At 35.8% G+C, this 16,935-nt stretch overlaps 1 protein-coding gene across 3 annotated transcripts in view; it reads right to left on the bottom strand.

The window, feature by feature from the left end:
* Non2 (upstream activation factor subunit spp27 homolog Non2) overlaps positions 1 to 15,919 on the bottom strand; it is a 33,281-nt gene extending 17,362 nt beyond the window's left edge. The window contains exons 1-2 of one of the 3 annotated variants that reach the window (XM_068350060.1): positions 15,768 to 15,919; positions 1,241 to 1,458 (exon numbers count right to left, since the gene is read on the bottom strand). In XM_068350060.1, the coding sequence (XP_068206161.1) occupies positions 1,241 to 1,458; positions 15,768 to 15,810 (261 nt within the window). In that variant the 5' untranslated portion in view covers positions 15,811 to 15,919. The remainder of the gene's footprint in view (positions 1 to 1,240; positions 1,459 to 15,767) is intronic. The other 2 variants (XM_068350059.1, XM_068350061.1) reach the window with 2 other exon arrangements.
* Between the last annotated feature and the right edge of the window lie 1,016 nt (positions 15,920 to 16,935).

Below are 16,935 nucleotides of genomic sequence, written 5' to 3'. Positions count from 1 at the left end.
GTATTTCAAACCTTTCTTCACTCCAAAAAAAATTATCCCATGCAGGGTTATAATTCCATCCAACCGTTTACCAGACCACGAGGACCTGAGCGGAGACCAGTAATATGGGCAGTTGGGACTATATTCAAGTTGGCATATGTGGGTGTGTCTCTTTCAACAGATTGAAGATCTGGTTCATTTGAAATACTATCCCCGACATTCTATCGTTTTCGTCCCTCAAAATAAATATCAGCATCCACTCTGATATAACAAATCTATTCATACTAATTCTGACGGCCTTTTATCAAAATTAAATCATACATACTTCCAAATTCCATGTAAGTTCATAATTGGAGCAGATATTTAACCCTTTCACCCCCAAAGGACGTACCGGTACGTTCTTGCAAAACACTGCTAATTACATATTTTTTAAAATTGTACGAGAAACTTCAGGCATTTTCCAAAAGAATGAGACCAACCTGACCTTTCTAGGACAAAAATTAAGCTTGTTAGAGCAATTTTAAAAAATTTAGCAAAATGTGCTCGAAATTTAACCTTATGGTGGGGGTAAAAGGGTTAAGAATACCTTTTCCGTTACATGAACTCCCTCCAAAGATTGCCACAAATTTTGAAGCTCAATAAGTACCTAAAAACTATTGTTTGCATTAAAGAAAAGTACAATAGTCACTTGACTAAGCCAATTAAGTACTCAAGTCCGAGATCTAAGTCCTTTAAGCCTTTAAAATCCCACCAAAAGAAAAAGACTAAGAAAAGAATCGAGACAGCACTCGCACCACAAAAACAAATATAGAGACATTAACCCTTTCCCAACTCTTCACCCTGTAAACTCGTGGATACACCAGGTCCTAAGAGAATTTTGTACAGCCAGAAAATAAATAAAAGGCTATTTAAAACTCGCCAGACACAAAAAACGTTATTTCTGGTATCGTTCAATACTGGCATTGCAAAAACTTTAAAAAATGCAAAATTTCATTATGCGCTATACTAAATTGCGAAAAACACGGCCCTCCGTAAAAACGAAGTTGTGAAAATTTCATGACACGACCCTCCGTAAAAACGAAGTCGTGATAATTTCATAATTTAATACAGCGACATTAATGAACTATACAATAATCCAAATTAAAAGTTACACAAAACTATCTGAAACTGAATCAAAAGTCAACTTTGTACTGCACAAGATTTCTCATGAGTCCATCGCCATCCAGGAGTTTCCAGAATTACCCAACTTCCCATATCTTACCATTGGCTCAGCCTCGGAGTCTGAGTCATTCTTGCCTTTCGTTACCTCGGTCTCTGAGACTTCTTCTTCAGAGTGGGAGTTAGCTTGTTCAACGTCAGCCATTATGATTTCGTCGATGTCCTTCTTCCTGCTAGAGAGATCAACACCTAATTTTTGTTCCAACTGCTGTCGAACTTTCTTAGCTGAGAGCGTGTCGAGATCGGCGCCTTTAAGGATTTCTGGAAAAAGGTTTGAATTATTAATACACAAACTTATAAAAGCTCTTTAATACACAAACTTATAAAAGCTATTTAATACACAAACTTATAAAAGCTATTTAATACACAAACTTATAAAAGCTATTTAATACAAACTTATAAAAGCCATTTAATACACAAACTTATAAAAGCTATTTAATACACAAACTTATAAAAGCTATTTAATACACAAACTTATAAAAGCTATTTAATACACAAACTTATAAAAGCTATTTAATACACAAACTTATAAAAGCTATTTAATACACAAACTTATAAAAGCTATTTAAAACACAAACTTATAAAAGCTATTTAATACACAAACTTATAAAAGCTATTCAATACTGTACTTTACCCATTGAAAATGTAGCATATACAATTACAAAAGGTCTCGACTTACAAACTTAACCCTTTCGCCCCCAAAGGACGTACCGGTACGTTCTTGCAAAACACTGTTATTTACATGTTTTTGATAACTTTATGAGAAACTTCAGGCCTTTTCCAAAAGAATGAGACCAACCTGACCTCTCTACGACAGAAATTAAGGCTGTTAGAGCAATTTGAAAAAAATATATAGCAAAATGTGCTCGAATTTTACCCTTATGGCGGGGGTGTAAAAGGGTTATTTGATTCCTAGAAGCTGTTTGCAAGTCTAATTCTTTTCAAGTCCAATTTTGTCATATTTTCACCTGTGGTATCTAACCTGGATCCCATACCTATGATTTCCAGCCACAAAATTCAACAAATAGTCAGGTTTCATATGAAATCTATCAGGTCATTACAAATGTTTAGATTACTGTATTAAAATTTAGTTTTTATGATAAAACAAAGTTTTGTGAATACTTACCTGGCAGTTATATATACATAGCTTATGAGCTTCGAATGTATATAACTGCCAGGTAAGTTCTACTCATAAAAATGGAGTTTTTATGATAAAACAAAGTTTTGTGAATACTTACCTGGCAGTTATATATACATTCAAAGCTAATAAGCTATGTATATATAACTGCCAGGTACGTTCTATTCATAAAATTATATATTGTTTTATTATAGTCATCTTTATCTATCTGCTATTTTCAGTTGGATTTGTGTTCGTATCTCCAAAATGTTTTTAAGTTGAGGACCTTCTGGACGCACGTGCCAATGCCCACAAACGCTGACAACTTACACCAATGTTCATTACTCGTTTACTATTACTATTAGCACTTCCTACAAAACCAGTAGTTTGATTGAAAGTATTCATCTCTACTGTTGCAAAGTCTCCACAGACTATGTAGGTCCTGAATAAAATTCTCTTCCTTTCAGGCAGTTAATTTTTTCTTTGACGCAACATACGTATGCCGTCTTTAACAATATTTCAAGAGTCGCAAAGTCTCAAGACTATGAAGGTCATGAGTAGGCTTCCCTTCCTTTTGGCCAATTTTTTTTCTTTGACGCTACACATGTACCGTTTTTGAAATATTTCAAGACAGGATTTATTTACAAAATGTGAATACTGTAGAGCGTGTAAACTGTATAACGAGTAAATACACCTACAGCTATAGTGTAATTGAACGAATACAATCTGTATACTAAGGAAGAAGTAAAATTTCCAATCTAAAAAATCTAGTTTTTAACAAAACCCTAACTGCTAAACTCAAAATCTAGCCTTAAATTACGGCAAGGCAGTATGACTAACATCTTCTCCCATCAATAAAGACAAAAATTCTATGCCCCAAATTCTTCAAAACTTTCAAAAGCAGTCCAGTACACAACTGTACTACCAATATTCCTAGACATTCCGTCAAATTCTAGCATAGACTATTCTACTTTAAAATAATCAACTAATTTATCTGCAAAATTAACCCTTTTACCCAAAAAGGACGTACTGGTACGTTTCACAAAAGCCATCCCTTTACCCCCATGGACGTACCGGTACGTCCTTGCAAAAAAAATGCTATAAATATTTTTCATATTTTTTGAGAAAATTCAGGCATTTTCCAAGAGAATGAGACCAACCTGACCACTCAATGACAAAAATTAAGGGTGTTAGAGCAATTTAAAAAAAATATACTGCAAAATGTGCTGGGAAAAAATTAACCCCTTGGGGGTTAAGGGTTGGAAATTTCCAAATACCCCCGGGGGTAAAAGGGTTAACTACTAAAAAACAAGGTACCCCAGATAGAGTGGCCCGAGTTTACCCTCACTTTCCCTTACTGTATATATTTCCAGGTGGCATACCACCATTAAGTTCTTAAATTTTTCACTTTTCACAAGGAAAAAAACCTAGATTTCTTCATTCACAACAAAATAGAAGCATAAACTTCAGTAAAAGTTCAATCACTTCTACAGACTCTCCTCACAAGATAGATGCATAAACCACGGTAAAAGTTATAACATATGTACAAGTATATGTTAATCTCACAAAGATTACTTCTTTCTCGATCAAAATCTAATAAACTCTCAAAATAATCTATGCGCAACTACTCTATTTTTAAATGCGTAAGTAAATGTAAACACTATATATTTCCACATACTGTATTAGATGACCTTTAAATAAAACGAGGTAAAAAAATTCATGAAAATTTTAATTATCTCGATACCTGTAGCTAAGAATTTCTATAAACTACAAAAACATCTATCGGCTAGACTTAAATTACGTAACGAGATGGTTTTTCCTTTTCTACGATGCCCATTTTGTCTACGTTTCATGAAAAATCACAATTAACGAAATAACGAATGCATTTACACATCCAAATGCTAATGAAAGAAGACAATCGCTTTTACGTTAACTATATGAAAACTATGGTCGTCTACTGTAGTGCAGTACAACGAGCTACTTATTCAGCGAATTAGCTATTGCGTTAGTTGACCGCAGGTAGGCACTGGGCAGCGAGTTAGTATATTATGAGTTGACCCACCCTAAGACAGCAAATATTACCGGATTCTTTATTTTCGAGTCGCCTAACACCCCAACCCCCAGGACCGAGAGTTGACTGTACAGAAGGTTCTCAACTTGCAAATTTAATTGGTTCCAGGAAGATATTAGTAAGCCAAAATGCTAAGTCCAATTTTTTTTTTTTTAATTTTGATACAAAAGTCAACATATAAGTCAGGTTTCATATGAAATAGGTATCAGGTTTTAACAAATGCTGTACACGAGTCTTTTTATAGTTTATTTATGACATATTTGTTTTTAATGTTGTTGATAGTTTATATATGACATGTCTGTTTTGATGTTGTTACTTATTTTAGTAAGATTTATTGTTAATTTGTTCTCTTCATTTATTTATTTCCTTATTTCCTTTCCTCACTGGGCTATTTTTCCCTGTTGGAGCCCCTGGGCTTATGGCATCTTGCTTTTCAAACTAGGGTTGTAGCTTGGATAGTATTAATAATAATATTTACTGTATCAAGTTATAAAATATGGTCATATTACAGTATTTTTTCATTTCTAAATTTCAGTTGGATTTTTGTTTCTGAATGTTAGCAAGTTGATGACCTTCTGTATATCAATATATACTAATTCAATTGATATCAAAATGCAAGACTTCATATCTTAGTTACTTGCGATACCAGGACCACCCAACGGAAAACAGTGGAGGGAGTTACGAGTTCTCTAACCACAATGATGTTGGACTAACAAACTTTCCAGTTTCCAAACGCATCTGGTTCATACGGCGATTGGTTTTAGGTTCATACGGCGATTGGTTTTAGGTTCATACGGCGATTGGTTTTAGGTTCATATGGAGATTGGTTTTAGTACTTTTACCCAAGTTCTTATGGAAATATGTCCATCTACAGGGGGCATTTTTAACATTGGAAAACAAATTACAAAGCACAATGGAGGTATAATACAGAGTTGATGTTAAAAAACTTTCCGAAAGTTTTGCAGCACTTATTTAAGATAGAAGATTCCCGATCGACCATAGTGGTGTAAATTCTTATGCTCGGCAACGTAAGCCAGTTACCCATTCTTCACAATACAAGTACAATCACTTCCTAATGATGTCTTTTACTACGCAGAATAAAATTAAGCTATTTATAAACATCAGAGCATCAATACCATACAGTAATGTGATAATTTACAAAAGATTGGCAGCGAATACTTACTGTTGAGTAAACCTTTTTCACTTTATATCCCAACACATAAAAAAATGTGTATAGGCACATTTTGTTCGGTCGAGTTTAACTTTTGAGTGGGCTAAGTCTAGATCCATTTCCTAAAAGGTTTTTAATACAGTAATAAGAATTGACATTCAATGGCCTACCAGTCGCAGAAGTAAATTTGTAATGATAAACCAACGCAGCATATCCTAAGTCATGATTGCTGATGTCATCTACCTAACCTAATTTTGGTATTCTGTACTATCGGCATATCGGAACTATTTCCGACCAGCGAATTTTAACGCAAGCTTCATAGCTGCGGCAGAATTTCTGGAGAAAGTTTATTCGTAAAGTTCTTTGGCTTGACGGTACATTAAGGCACACTACAGTACTCTATCGGTACACTCAGGCACACTATTCTATCTTATTTCTCTTCCTCTTGTTTTTCAGCTTTTAGTTTATATTTGAAAGATTCATTTTAATGTTGTTACTGTTCTTAAAATATTTCATTTTAATTGTTAATTACTTCTATTGTAGTTTGTTCATTTCCTTTCCTCACTGGGCTATTTTCCCTGCAGGAGCCCTTGGGCTTATAGTAAGTCTGCCTAGCTTTACAGGTAACAATGCTGACCTCGAGTAGTGTAGGTAGTAGAGAGTAAATTAATTTCAGTCTGTCAAAATGCTCGCCCACTCGGCTAACGTGCATAGCGCAAGATGTACTGTTTACTAGAACGGGGGAGAAATGAAATAATGATGCGAGCCACGGCAAAACAAGGACCAGCAAACGAATAATTATTTTTTTCATTGATCAACATACCCGTAGATACACAGGTAGGGAGACCTGGTGACCTCACGAGTGTGAAGCACAAGTTAACAGCAAAAAACATTGACAACGATTGAAAATGGAGATTGCCTAACTTTTAGTAAATGCCGCAGTGGTAGTGGCTGAAGACGGCACAAACAAGGGAAAAATTTTGTATAAAGGGAAGAATTTTAGTTTATAGTTTGACCTTATACAATATGTAAGATTATACTAAAATTCAATGCATTAATGTATCGATGTACTAAATTTATGGAACATAGCGATTCAGTGAAAAAGTTCATAGGGACAGTGAATAAGTCTCAGGTGCCTTAAACGTGAAGAAAAAGTATTAAAAAAAAAATAAATAAAATAAATAAATAAATTCGCAGCACAACACCAAACAGGAGTACATGATAGGCAAGCAAAATGACTATCACAGGTTTTGGACGATGTCATTTTGTCATATTTCTCAATCTTAAGAAAATGCAATCAAACTGATAAAAGTTTTTAGATTTACACATTTTCAAGGTTGCCCAAATATATTTACGCAATAGAAAATGACCATGTAAAATATCTCCTGAAGTGGGAGTACAGTATATATCCCTATACATGGATTACATCTTACCAGATCCACGATGAGTAGGGAGAAATGTATATCACAAAAATAGCCAAGCAAAAAAAATGTTTATTCCAAAACCCAAATACATGATTATTCTATACTGTACTAACTCTCATTGCCCCTAATTTATAGCCAAGCTTACAAAATGGGGCCAGGAATTAGTCTGCTTAAAAAAGTACAAAAACCGAAGATCGGCTAAATGCGAAGCTAACATGAAAAAAAAAACAAGACCGGCATTAACAAAAATATAGAAGCAAAAATTTAGGAGCCCTTGTAGGGTGACGGCCAGATCCCGTAGAAAACAGGAATATTCTGAACTGTGGCCGTCATTCTAAAAACGATTTTGGCGGGAGAAGCTAACTTAAAGAACCCACCTAACCTATGCTAAAAGCCGTGTCCTTACCCAGGGGGGCTTCGCTCCCCCGGACCCCCCCCCCCCCCTTACACAACAGTTTCCTAACCTACGAGTACGACGGGAGAAGCTAACTTAAAAAACCCACCTAACCTATGCTAAAAGCCGTGTCCTTACCCAGGGGGGCTGCGCCCCCCCCCAACCCCCCCTCACACAACATTTAAGATCCGTAGACCATTTCCAAACGCTTTTATTCTATACAAGATAACAGTCGGAGCGATAATAAGCAAATTAGGACGCTTGGCCGTAGCGCTACAAACTACCCAAAATATTTCCTTGTTCTAAAACCCCCAGGTACAGTATGTCCGTCTTTGGAAAATCATCAAAACTACCACAAAATTTCAAACAAGTTCGCAAGTCTCATTCCCTTGACAATATTGTCACTCGAAAGTTTCTAAAACTTATTTTGGATGAAGTTTTGATCACTTTAGCGACAGAACGACAAACTAACCGGGGAACCCAGGTGATTTGAAACCTGGACAATTGCCAAAGGACTTTCTTTTTATCAAATCACAAGCAAAGAATTGAAAATTCAAACAGAGTGCATCAAGCACGGTGTGATGTTGCTCGTCGTTAGCGGCAAAAACGTGAAAATAGCGACATATCTATCACAGCAATCTAGGCTGTCCTTTTTGCAAGCGATTCGTTCAAGTCTAAAATCAGATATCTTCCAGATTGAATGAAGTGATTATTTAAATACAGTAATCAAAATAATGCCAATATACTCCATGTCGTTTACACGTGTAGTGCAACATGTATCCCTCTCCAGAACAGAGGTGCTTGAGAGAATGTTGAATTGAGAGTATAAAGCCACAACAGGGCAGACAAGTTCTAAGAGATTTATGAAAACGAAGCCGACAAGTTCTAAAGAGATTAATGAAAACGAAGCCGACAAGTTCTAGAGAGATTAATGAAAACGAAGCCGACAAGTTCTAAAGAGATTAATGAAAACGAAGCCGACAAGTTCTAAAGAGATTAATGAAAACGAAGCCGACAAGTTCTAAAGAGATTAATGAAAACGAAGCCGACAAGTTCTAAAGAGATTAATGAAAACAAAGCCGACAAGTTCTAAAGAGATTAATGAAAACGAAGCCGACAAGTTCTAAAGAGATTAATGAAAACGAAGCCGACAAGTTCTAAAGAGATTTATGAAAACGAAGCCAATTTAGTCACCCACGAGACTAGCAATCGTAGCATAAGTACGGTTGTCCTCTACAACATATAATCCCTCGCCAGAACAGAGGTGCTTGAGAGAACATTGAATTACGAGCGTATCGAGCCGCAACAGAGCAAAGACTAGTTATCCCGAGTGATTAATTAAAATGAAGCAAATATAGTCGTCCATAAGACACTACCCTAGCGTAACAAGAACAGTTTTCCTCTACATGTATCATTCACCAGAACAGGTGCTCGAGAGAATGTTGAATTACGAGCATACAATCCCCCGGGGAGACTTACGATCGGTGTAAAAAGTACCATTTTCCAGAACAATGAAGCAACGAAATAATGCAAACTTGATTATACACAATTATTAACAGCAACGGGATATTTCACATGTTAAAAGGGAAGGTCATATCGTAGTCATTACACTTTATCACAAGGTCAAAGAACCTTCATGCACAGTACTAAGAAAATTTAGAAAAAAATTGGAAAATTTAAAAAAAAAAATTTGAACAAGTATAGTACAGTATCTATTCAATAACGTAGGTTAGGCAGCTCTCGAGAATTGCTATATTCTTTAGGCCTTCAAATAAGTACTATATATTACTCCGATTTAGCGATCGAGTGAAAATACAACGGATACTGTACATCATTGTCTAGATCAAAATTAGAAACCCGTAAACAAAAACATTCTCAAACTTTAACACTATTAGTCAATGCATGTTAAACAAAACCTCAAAGTTTGTTACAATACGCAATATAGGTTAAGTTTGAAACTAGCTTTAGCATCGTAGTTCAAGTACAACGGACTAATAGCCGAACGGGTGAGAATTTTGACGGTATTTTAAATATTTATACACATCACTTAGTTCAACTGGATTTTGCTCAAGGTGGCTTGCTTCGTCCAAAATTTAACATTTACGTCGATATGCGTTGGAGGAGATGATGATAAAGTCACTTTCAAATCCAAACCAAAAATTAAATTCTTACAAACCTAGTACTTGGTAGAAGCAAATTCTCAAAAACCTATTACCTATCAATAAAGTCATTTTATGGTAAATAAACTCGAGATAATTTTGGTCACTTCAAAAGTATCGGCAACCACTAGTATCTGGAAAATGGTACATGGTTGCACTGCGCACTACAGCCATGTGAACTAGTATTTTGACTAATGTATTTTAGAGTCAGACTGTCAAGCGATCTCCTAGCTTCAACTCATAGGATGTTGAGCAATCCTTACCCTGCTAAACACACTTCGGAGCGTTTGTAGGGTGACGGCCAGATCCCGTTGAAAACGGGAATATTCTGAACTGTGGCCGTCGTTCTAAAAACGATTTCGGCGGGAGAAGCTAACTTAAAAAACCCACCTGACCTATGCTAAAAGCCAGGTCCTTACCCAACACAACATATTTAAGATCCGTAGACCATTTCCAAACGTTTTTATTCTATACAAGATAACAGTCAGAGCGATAATAAGCCAATTAGGACGCTTGGCCGTAGCGCTACAAACTACCCCACACTTCAAACAAGCTAAATAACTAAATATATTTAAATTTGTTCCAAATACAAAAATGAAAATAATGGTATAACATACCAAATGCCTCGTAGAACAGCGGATGTAGTGAAAGTTTACGTTAACGGGGCAGCAGGATACGCCCACCTAGCTGACATGTTCTATTAGTAAAATGGGAACTACGTTTTTACTGTGACCGAGTCGAACAGTGTCCGCTAATCTACAAACCAACAGCATTTTTCTAGTTTGTTAGGTTAGGATATTTTTCCCAACACAAAAATCAAGTCAAACACCGAATGATCGCGTAAAATGGGAACTTTTGTTTTTACTGTGACAGAGTCGACCCTCATGCACTGATCTACAAACCAACGGCATTGTTCTAAATTAGTAAGTTAGGTTAGGATATTTTTCCCAACACAAAAATCAAGTCAAACACCGAATGATCGCGTAGAATGGGAACTTCGTTTATACTGTGACCGAGTCGACCCGCGTCCGCTGATCTACAAATCAACGGCTTAGTTCTAAATTATTATGTTAGGTAAAGGATACTTTTCCCATCACAGAAATCAAGTCAAACACCGAATGACCTTGTAAAATGGGAACTTTGTTTTTACGGTGACAGAGTCGACCCGCGTCCGCTGATCTACAAACCATTGGCATTGTAGTATGTTAGTTAGGATATTTTTCCAGATTCAAAAATCAATTCAAACACTGAAATTAACATTTATCAAATATCGATATTGACGAATATCAAAGTTTCTATATCAGCGGCCAGTTCCTATCGTGGATTAAAAATGGACACCGACTAACCTCGGCTTTCGCCCCTAACCTAACCTACAAGCCGTGTCCTTACCTACTTACCTTACAGGGGGCCTGTGACCCCCATACACTTCCCTATTCTAAGTTAGCCGTAATCATACATACAGATAGCTGCTATCAAACATACAACCCCCTATTTGATCATCTTACTTTTCAAATATTCAATTTATCCTATTACCTTTCAAGTTTATCCTGTTATCCTTATAATTCTATTTTTCTTAACCCCATAGTTGCTTTACCTATGAAAGTTTTTAGCCTTAAGCATTTTGCTTATTTCCAAACACCAATAAAAAAAATTTTATACATATATATAAAACTTTATATCCTATTTGCTCAAGTTACTATTCCCTACTGATAGGACAAAAAAAATTATACCTATTGCAATATTAATACATCCCACCATTGTTTGGGGCTAAGCTTTCCCCCTAGGCTACAGGTAAACAAGTCATTAACCTAACTAAACATTAAATCTTATTTTCACCCTAAACTAAGGTTACTTGCATAGGGTTTGACAAAAAAAAAAAACCGGTATTTTAACGCGAAATTTAAACTGGAGACATAAGAAAATCGACTTTGTACTGAAATTCAATGATAAAGTTACACTAAACAATAAAAACTTGAGTTTTTTAGTTTCGCTATTAAAAAAACTAAGCTTTTAATGAATTAAATAAAAAAAAAAACATTTTTTTTCATGAATTAACTGCTTAATAGAGGTAAACCAATTGGCCAATTACCTACATATAAAAATAACAGTCAAACATGCCTAACCACAAAGAAATCACTGTTTAATTTAAAAATTAACATAGATAAAGTTGAAAATATAATTAAATCATATACTTTACACCTAGATGTTTCAGTGGAAGCAACACAGATGCTAAAATACAAACAGGTAAATGGTACAAAACCGATTTCAAAAAAAGAAATGCTAAGTTCAGCTAAGTCGCTTGGGCAAGCCAAATTCTGAGTAGCCCCCCCTAACCACAAAGAAACCGTTATTTAAGTTAAAAGTAACATTATTTAAGTTAAAAATAACATGAAATCATATACTTTACATCAAGATGTTTCAGTGGAAGCAACACAGATGCTAAAATACATACAGGTAAATGCTACAAAACCGATTTCAAAAAAAAAATGCTAAGTTCAGCCAAGTCGCTTGGGCAAGCCAAATTCTGAGTAGCCCCCTTACCACAAAGAAAGCGTTATTTAAGTTATAATTAACATTATTTAAGTTAAAAATAAGATGAAATCATATACTTTACACCAAGATGTTTCAATGGAAGTAACACAGATGCTAAAATACCAAGAGGTAAATGCTACAAAACCGATTTTTAAAAAAAAATGCTAAGTTCAGCTAAGTCGCTTGGGCAAGCCAAATTCTGAGTAGCCCCCTAACCACAAAGAAAGCGTTATTTAAGTTGAAATAATCATTATTTAAGTTAAAAATAAGTTGAAATCATATACTTTACACCTAGATGTTTCAGTGGAAGCAACACAGATGCTAAAATACACAGGTAAATGGTACAAAACCGATTTGAAAAAAAAAATGTTAAGTTCAGCTAAGTCGCTTGGGCAAGCCAAATTCTGAGTAGCCCCCTTAACCACAAAGAAAGCCTTATTTAAGTTATAATTAACATTATTTAAGTTAAAAATAACATGAAATCATATACTTTACACCAAGATGCTTCAGTGGAAGCAACACAGATGCTAAAATAACAAGAGGTAAATGGTACAAAACCGATTTTTTAAAAAAAATGTTAAGTTCAGCTAAGTCGCTTGGGCAAGCCAAATTCTGAGTAGCCCCCTAACCACAAAGAAAGCATTATTTAAGTTATAATTAACATTATTTAAGTTAAAATTAAGATGAAATCATATACTTTACACCAAGATGTTTCAGTGGAAGCAACACAGATGCTAAAATACCGAGAGGTAGATGCTACACAACTGATTTTAAAAAAAAAATGCTAAGTTCAGCCAAGTCGCTTGGGCAAGCCAAATTCTGAGTAGAGCCCTTACCACAAAGAAAGCGTTATTTAAGTTATAATTAACATTATTTAAGTTAAAAATAAAATGAAATCATATACTTTACACAAAGATGTTTCAGTGGAAGCAACACAGATGCTAAAATACCGAGAGGTAGATGCTACACAACTGATTTGAAAAAAAAAAAAAATGATGCTCTAAGTCGCTTGGGCAAGCCAGAGCATCACGCCAGAACAATAGGACGGGTTTTGCATTTCCCAGAATGTATCGTTCACCTTCTCCTTTCGAAAAACGGTTTAAAACACTATATTATATGACTTTTAGAGGTTTTCTATCGTTTTAAATGTTAATCTAATAACAAATTTGAAGAAATAGCGATATTTTAATTCTAAATTTGAAGAAATAACGACATTTTAACTAATTTCCATGGCGGCAAACAGAACAATAGGACGGGTTTTGCATTTCCCAGAATAAATCGTTCACATTTCCCTTTAGAAAAACGGTTTTAAAATAAGTGGCATCTTACATTAGAAGTTTCCGATAGTTTCAAATGTTAATCTAATCATAAAATTATAATATAACGAAATTTTAACTCATTTCAATGGCGGCAAACAAAGCCATCTACGCACGTTTCACAATGTTTCGCTCGTTTCGAAATGCTTCGTCCCGGGTCGTCGCCGCTTAAGCAGGCGGTAAAGGTCGTATCCAACGCCTCGCTAAAATTTTCTTATTTAAATCCCTTTAAAATCGGAAAAAATCGTATTACATAAAATTTTCACATTTCAAGTCGTTCACTGATGCTTGGCCCATCGATTTCCATGAGAAAATTCGAATTACAAAACGTAAAATACGAGAATTTTTGAAAAATGTTGAAAATGATTGGGACGAGATCTAGCGGGTCGCTTCAGAGACGGCCATCTCAAATGGCCTCGCTTGTCTTCCATTTTTTGAAATTTTCTTCCAAGTAAATCCCACAAATATTTAACGTCAACGGGTTCTTAAAGGCTGTTTTTAGAAACGTAGGACCACAATTTTCGAGAAATTAGATAAAATCGGGGTTAAAACAGAGGACGAAATGAAGTAGTCACCGGGGAGCTGGTTCGGATTTGGTCTCCAAAATGCCGGTCTAGGAGGACTCAGCAAGGTCCAACTGACAAGGGAATATAAGAGACGCGTTTTCCCACTAGATATATTAATAAAAGTAAACGGAAATAAGGGCAAATAAAGCGGCAAATCGAAGCACGGTCCTTAAAACTATCCATTTGCACAAAAATCCCGTTGAAACACCTTTTCTGAAGCAAAATAAAGCCAGTTGCAAAGAGCGTTACTTACAGCGTCGTGTACGGAGGAACAGGAGAGAAGGGCGGCTCGCAGTGACGCTCTCTTGTCTCTCTCTCTCTCTCTCTCCCTCTCTCTCTCTCTCTCTCCCTCTTTTGCTCTCCCCCCTACCCCATCCCTCTCCCCCTACATCTCCCGTGTTCAAAATCCCAGTCTCTCCCCCCCTTTAACAGGCGATCCCCATAAACTCTCCCCCAAAATCTACATCTCCCGCTTTTAAAATGAGTTTTCCCTATATATTACCTCCATTGAAACAAGCAATAAACATTATTATTATTATTATTATTATTATTATATATATCTCCCCCATTTAAAACTCCCTCCCCCCCCTTAAAACAATTTCCCTCCAACCAAACAAGAAATACAACTACCCCCCCCCTTCTCTCCTCCAATGAAACAAGCAATAAACCCCCCCCCCTCTCTCTCTCCTCACCCTACATCCTCCCCCTTTCAAAATCCAAGTCCACCCTCTCCCCCTTCCCCTCTCTCTCTCTCTCTCTCTCTCTCTCTCTCTCCTTCTCACCCTACAACCTCCCCCTTTTCAAAATCCAAGTCCACCCTCCCCCTCCCCCCTTCCCCCCATTTAAACAATTTCCCTCCAACGAAACAAGCAATAGTGATGTGGCAACGTAGCAACATGTGGCACCACTGTCTTTGTAAACATTCAACCCCAGGGGTGCCATTCATACGATAATTATCCTACATTTAATGTTATTTTAAGTCCAGTACGATGTACGATACATACCTAAGGTATATATATATGTGTTTAATTAAACAATTATACTAAAATATTATGAAATAAGTCAATTATGTAACTCCTTAATCATTATATTGAAACTGTGTACGATAATTTTGGTTGAAAAACGACAATTTTAAGGCTCATGTACGATAATCCAGTCGAAATAATCTGGCAACCCTGTATTACACCCACGTCTGGGACGTCCCGTGGAAGAACTTCTTCCTAAATATCAAATACAGCCGATTTTTATCAGTGTTTATGATAAACCGGCTTATTAAATAATGCCTACTTATATAAAGTACATAAATTACTAGTTATAATAGTGAATAGTCCCACAAATTGCCTATATTTACCTGTTCTATAATACACATTGACATGATTCACAGTGTTATATCAATCATATTTATATACACAGATAATACACTATAAACTGTATACTTCCTCATATATATAACCTCCCTTCACAAATCCCTTCTGAAATAGCAATCAAATCCCGGTATGGTCGTTTAAAATCACCTTATCTTCTACCGTAGTAATAACTACACTGTCATTCATAATGGTCTATAGCACAATTTCATTCATAATTCGAATGTAATACACATTAACACTCAAATACACATTGATGTAACGGCTACACCCCACACATGCACGAGACATATCAGACATATCACTCCCATTTCCTTTTGGGCCTTAAAACATTCGAGTTTCCTAATAATTGAATAAACAGACAAACGTCCACTATAGAAGAGGCATCCTGCTATCACGTGGTCACAGTCGAATTGAAGGAAGAGTCCTATAAGGATTTTTGAAGGATATACTCACGGCCGATTTCTCTCCTAAGTGTATCTCGGCTGATCGAAACCATGGTTTCTAGTGAAGTAAGAACTGAGTGTCTTCTCTCTTAGCCATCTAAACAGGTGGAGTCTTTGGAGTCGCGACTTTGCTTATTTTAAAACTCGCTTTCCCTCGAGTTGCTATATACATTATCCCTTCTGGTTTTACTGTATTTCTTATGCGCATATAATGGCGTATTTTATTTGAATTCAAATGTTAATCACCAAATATCTCCTTAGGAAAATAAAAGAGAGAGGCTTGGTGAGTTACTATATTGTATTATAAAGATATTTTATTTCGATTGGGGGTTTAATATAGGGTATATTTAACGTCATTGGTAACTTAAATTGCTTATAATATGAGTAAATTGAGTAAATTGCAATTGGGGTGATGTTACAACTTATAAATTTGGTGGGATCTTCCCGCTTTCCATGAAGGGGTTTTACAACGTTGCCACGTGAACCAGTCATCCCGATGCGGGGATGACCGGTATAAAGCCAAAGATGCTAAAAGGAAGACCAGAGACTTCTACCAAAACAAACTGTGCGCATTAGTTCGAATCAGCGCCATCTATTGACGGCTCTCCCAACTAATATTTACTAAGGGGGTAATGCAAACCAAAACAAACTGCGCGCATTAGTTCGAATCAGAGCCATCTATTGACAGCTCGCCTAACTAAAATTCACTAAGGGGGCTATACAACAATACTGTATTGACGTATTAAAACTATTTTTATAATCTAAGCCATTAACAGTAATACACTACTATATATATTCCTTTTATGCAGAATATGTATTTCTAAATCATGTATTTATCACTACTCAGCACTAGTGACAATGCTAATTCATATTAAACGCCTTTTATTTTCTAAGAGTGGAATTTAAGCTACAATGGGCAATAATTTCTAAAAATAAATATTTAACTATCATTATTCATCAATATTGATAAACTTAATACATATTAAGAGCTTTTTATTAAGTAAACATGTAAATAAGTCCGAAATGATCAGCGCCATCTGTTATCAACGTGTCCTAAAGCGGGAAATGCTCACGGAAATTCGAGCGAGTTTCAGCTCTTTTCTTAACAGTCTTCTATATGAGGGAGAGGAAGGAGCAGAGAAGACTTTGGTTGAGGCAAAAAGGTTCATGGTCGCCTT

The sequence above is a fragment of the Palaemon carinicauda genome, chromosome 26, assembly GCF_036898095.1.
Source record: "Palaemon carinicauda isolate YSFRI2023 chromosome 26, ASM3689809v2, whole genome shotgun sequence".
Taxonomy (NCBI): Eukaryota; Metazoa; Arthropoda; class Malacostraca; order Decapoda; family Palaemonidae; genus Palaemon; species Palaemon carinicauda.
Note: the sequence above shows the minus strand (reverse complement) of the source record. Positions and strands in the feature narration are given on the sequence as shown.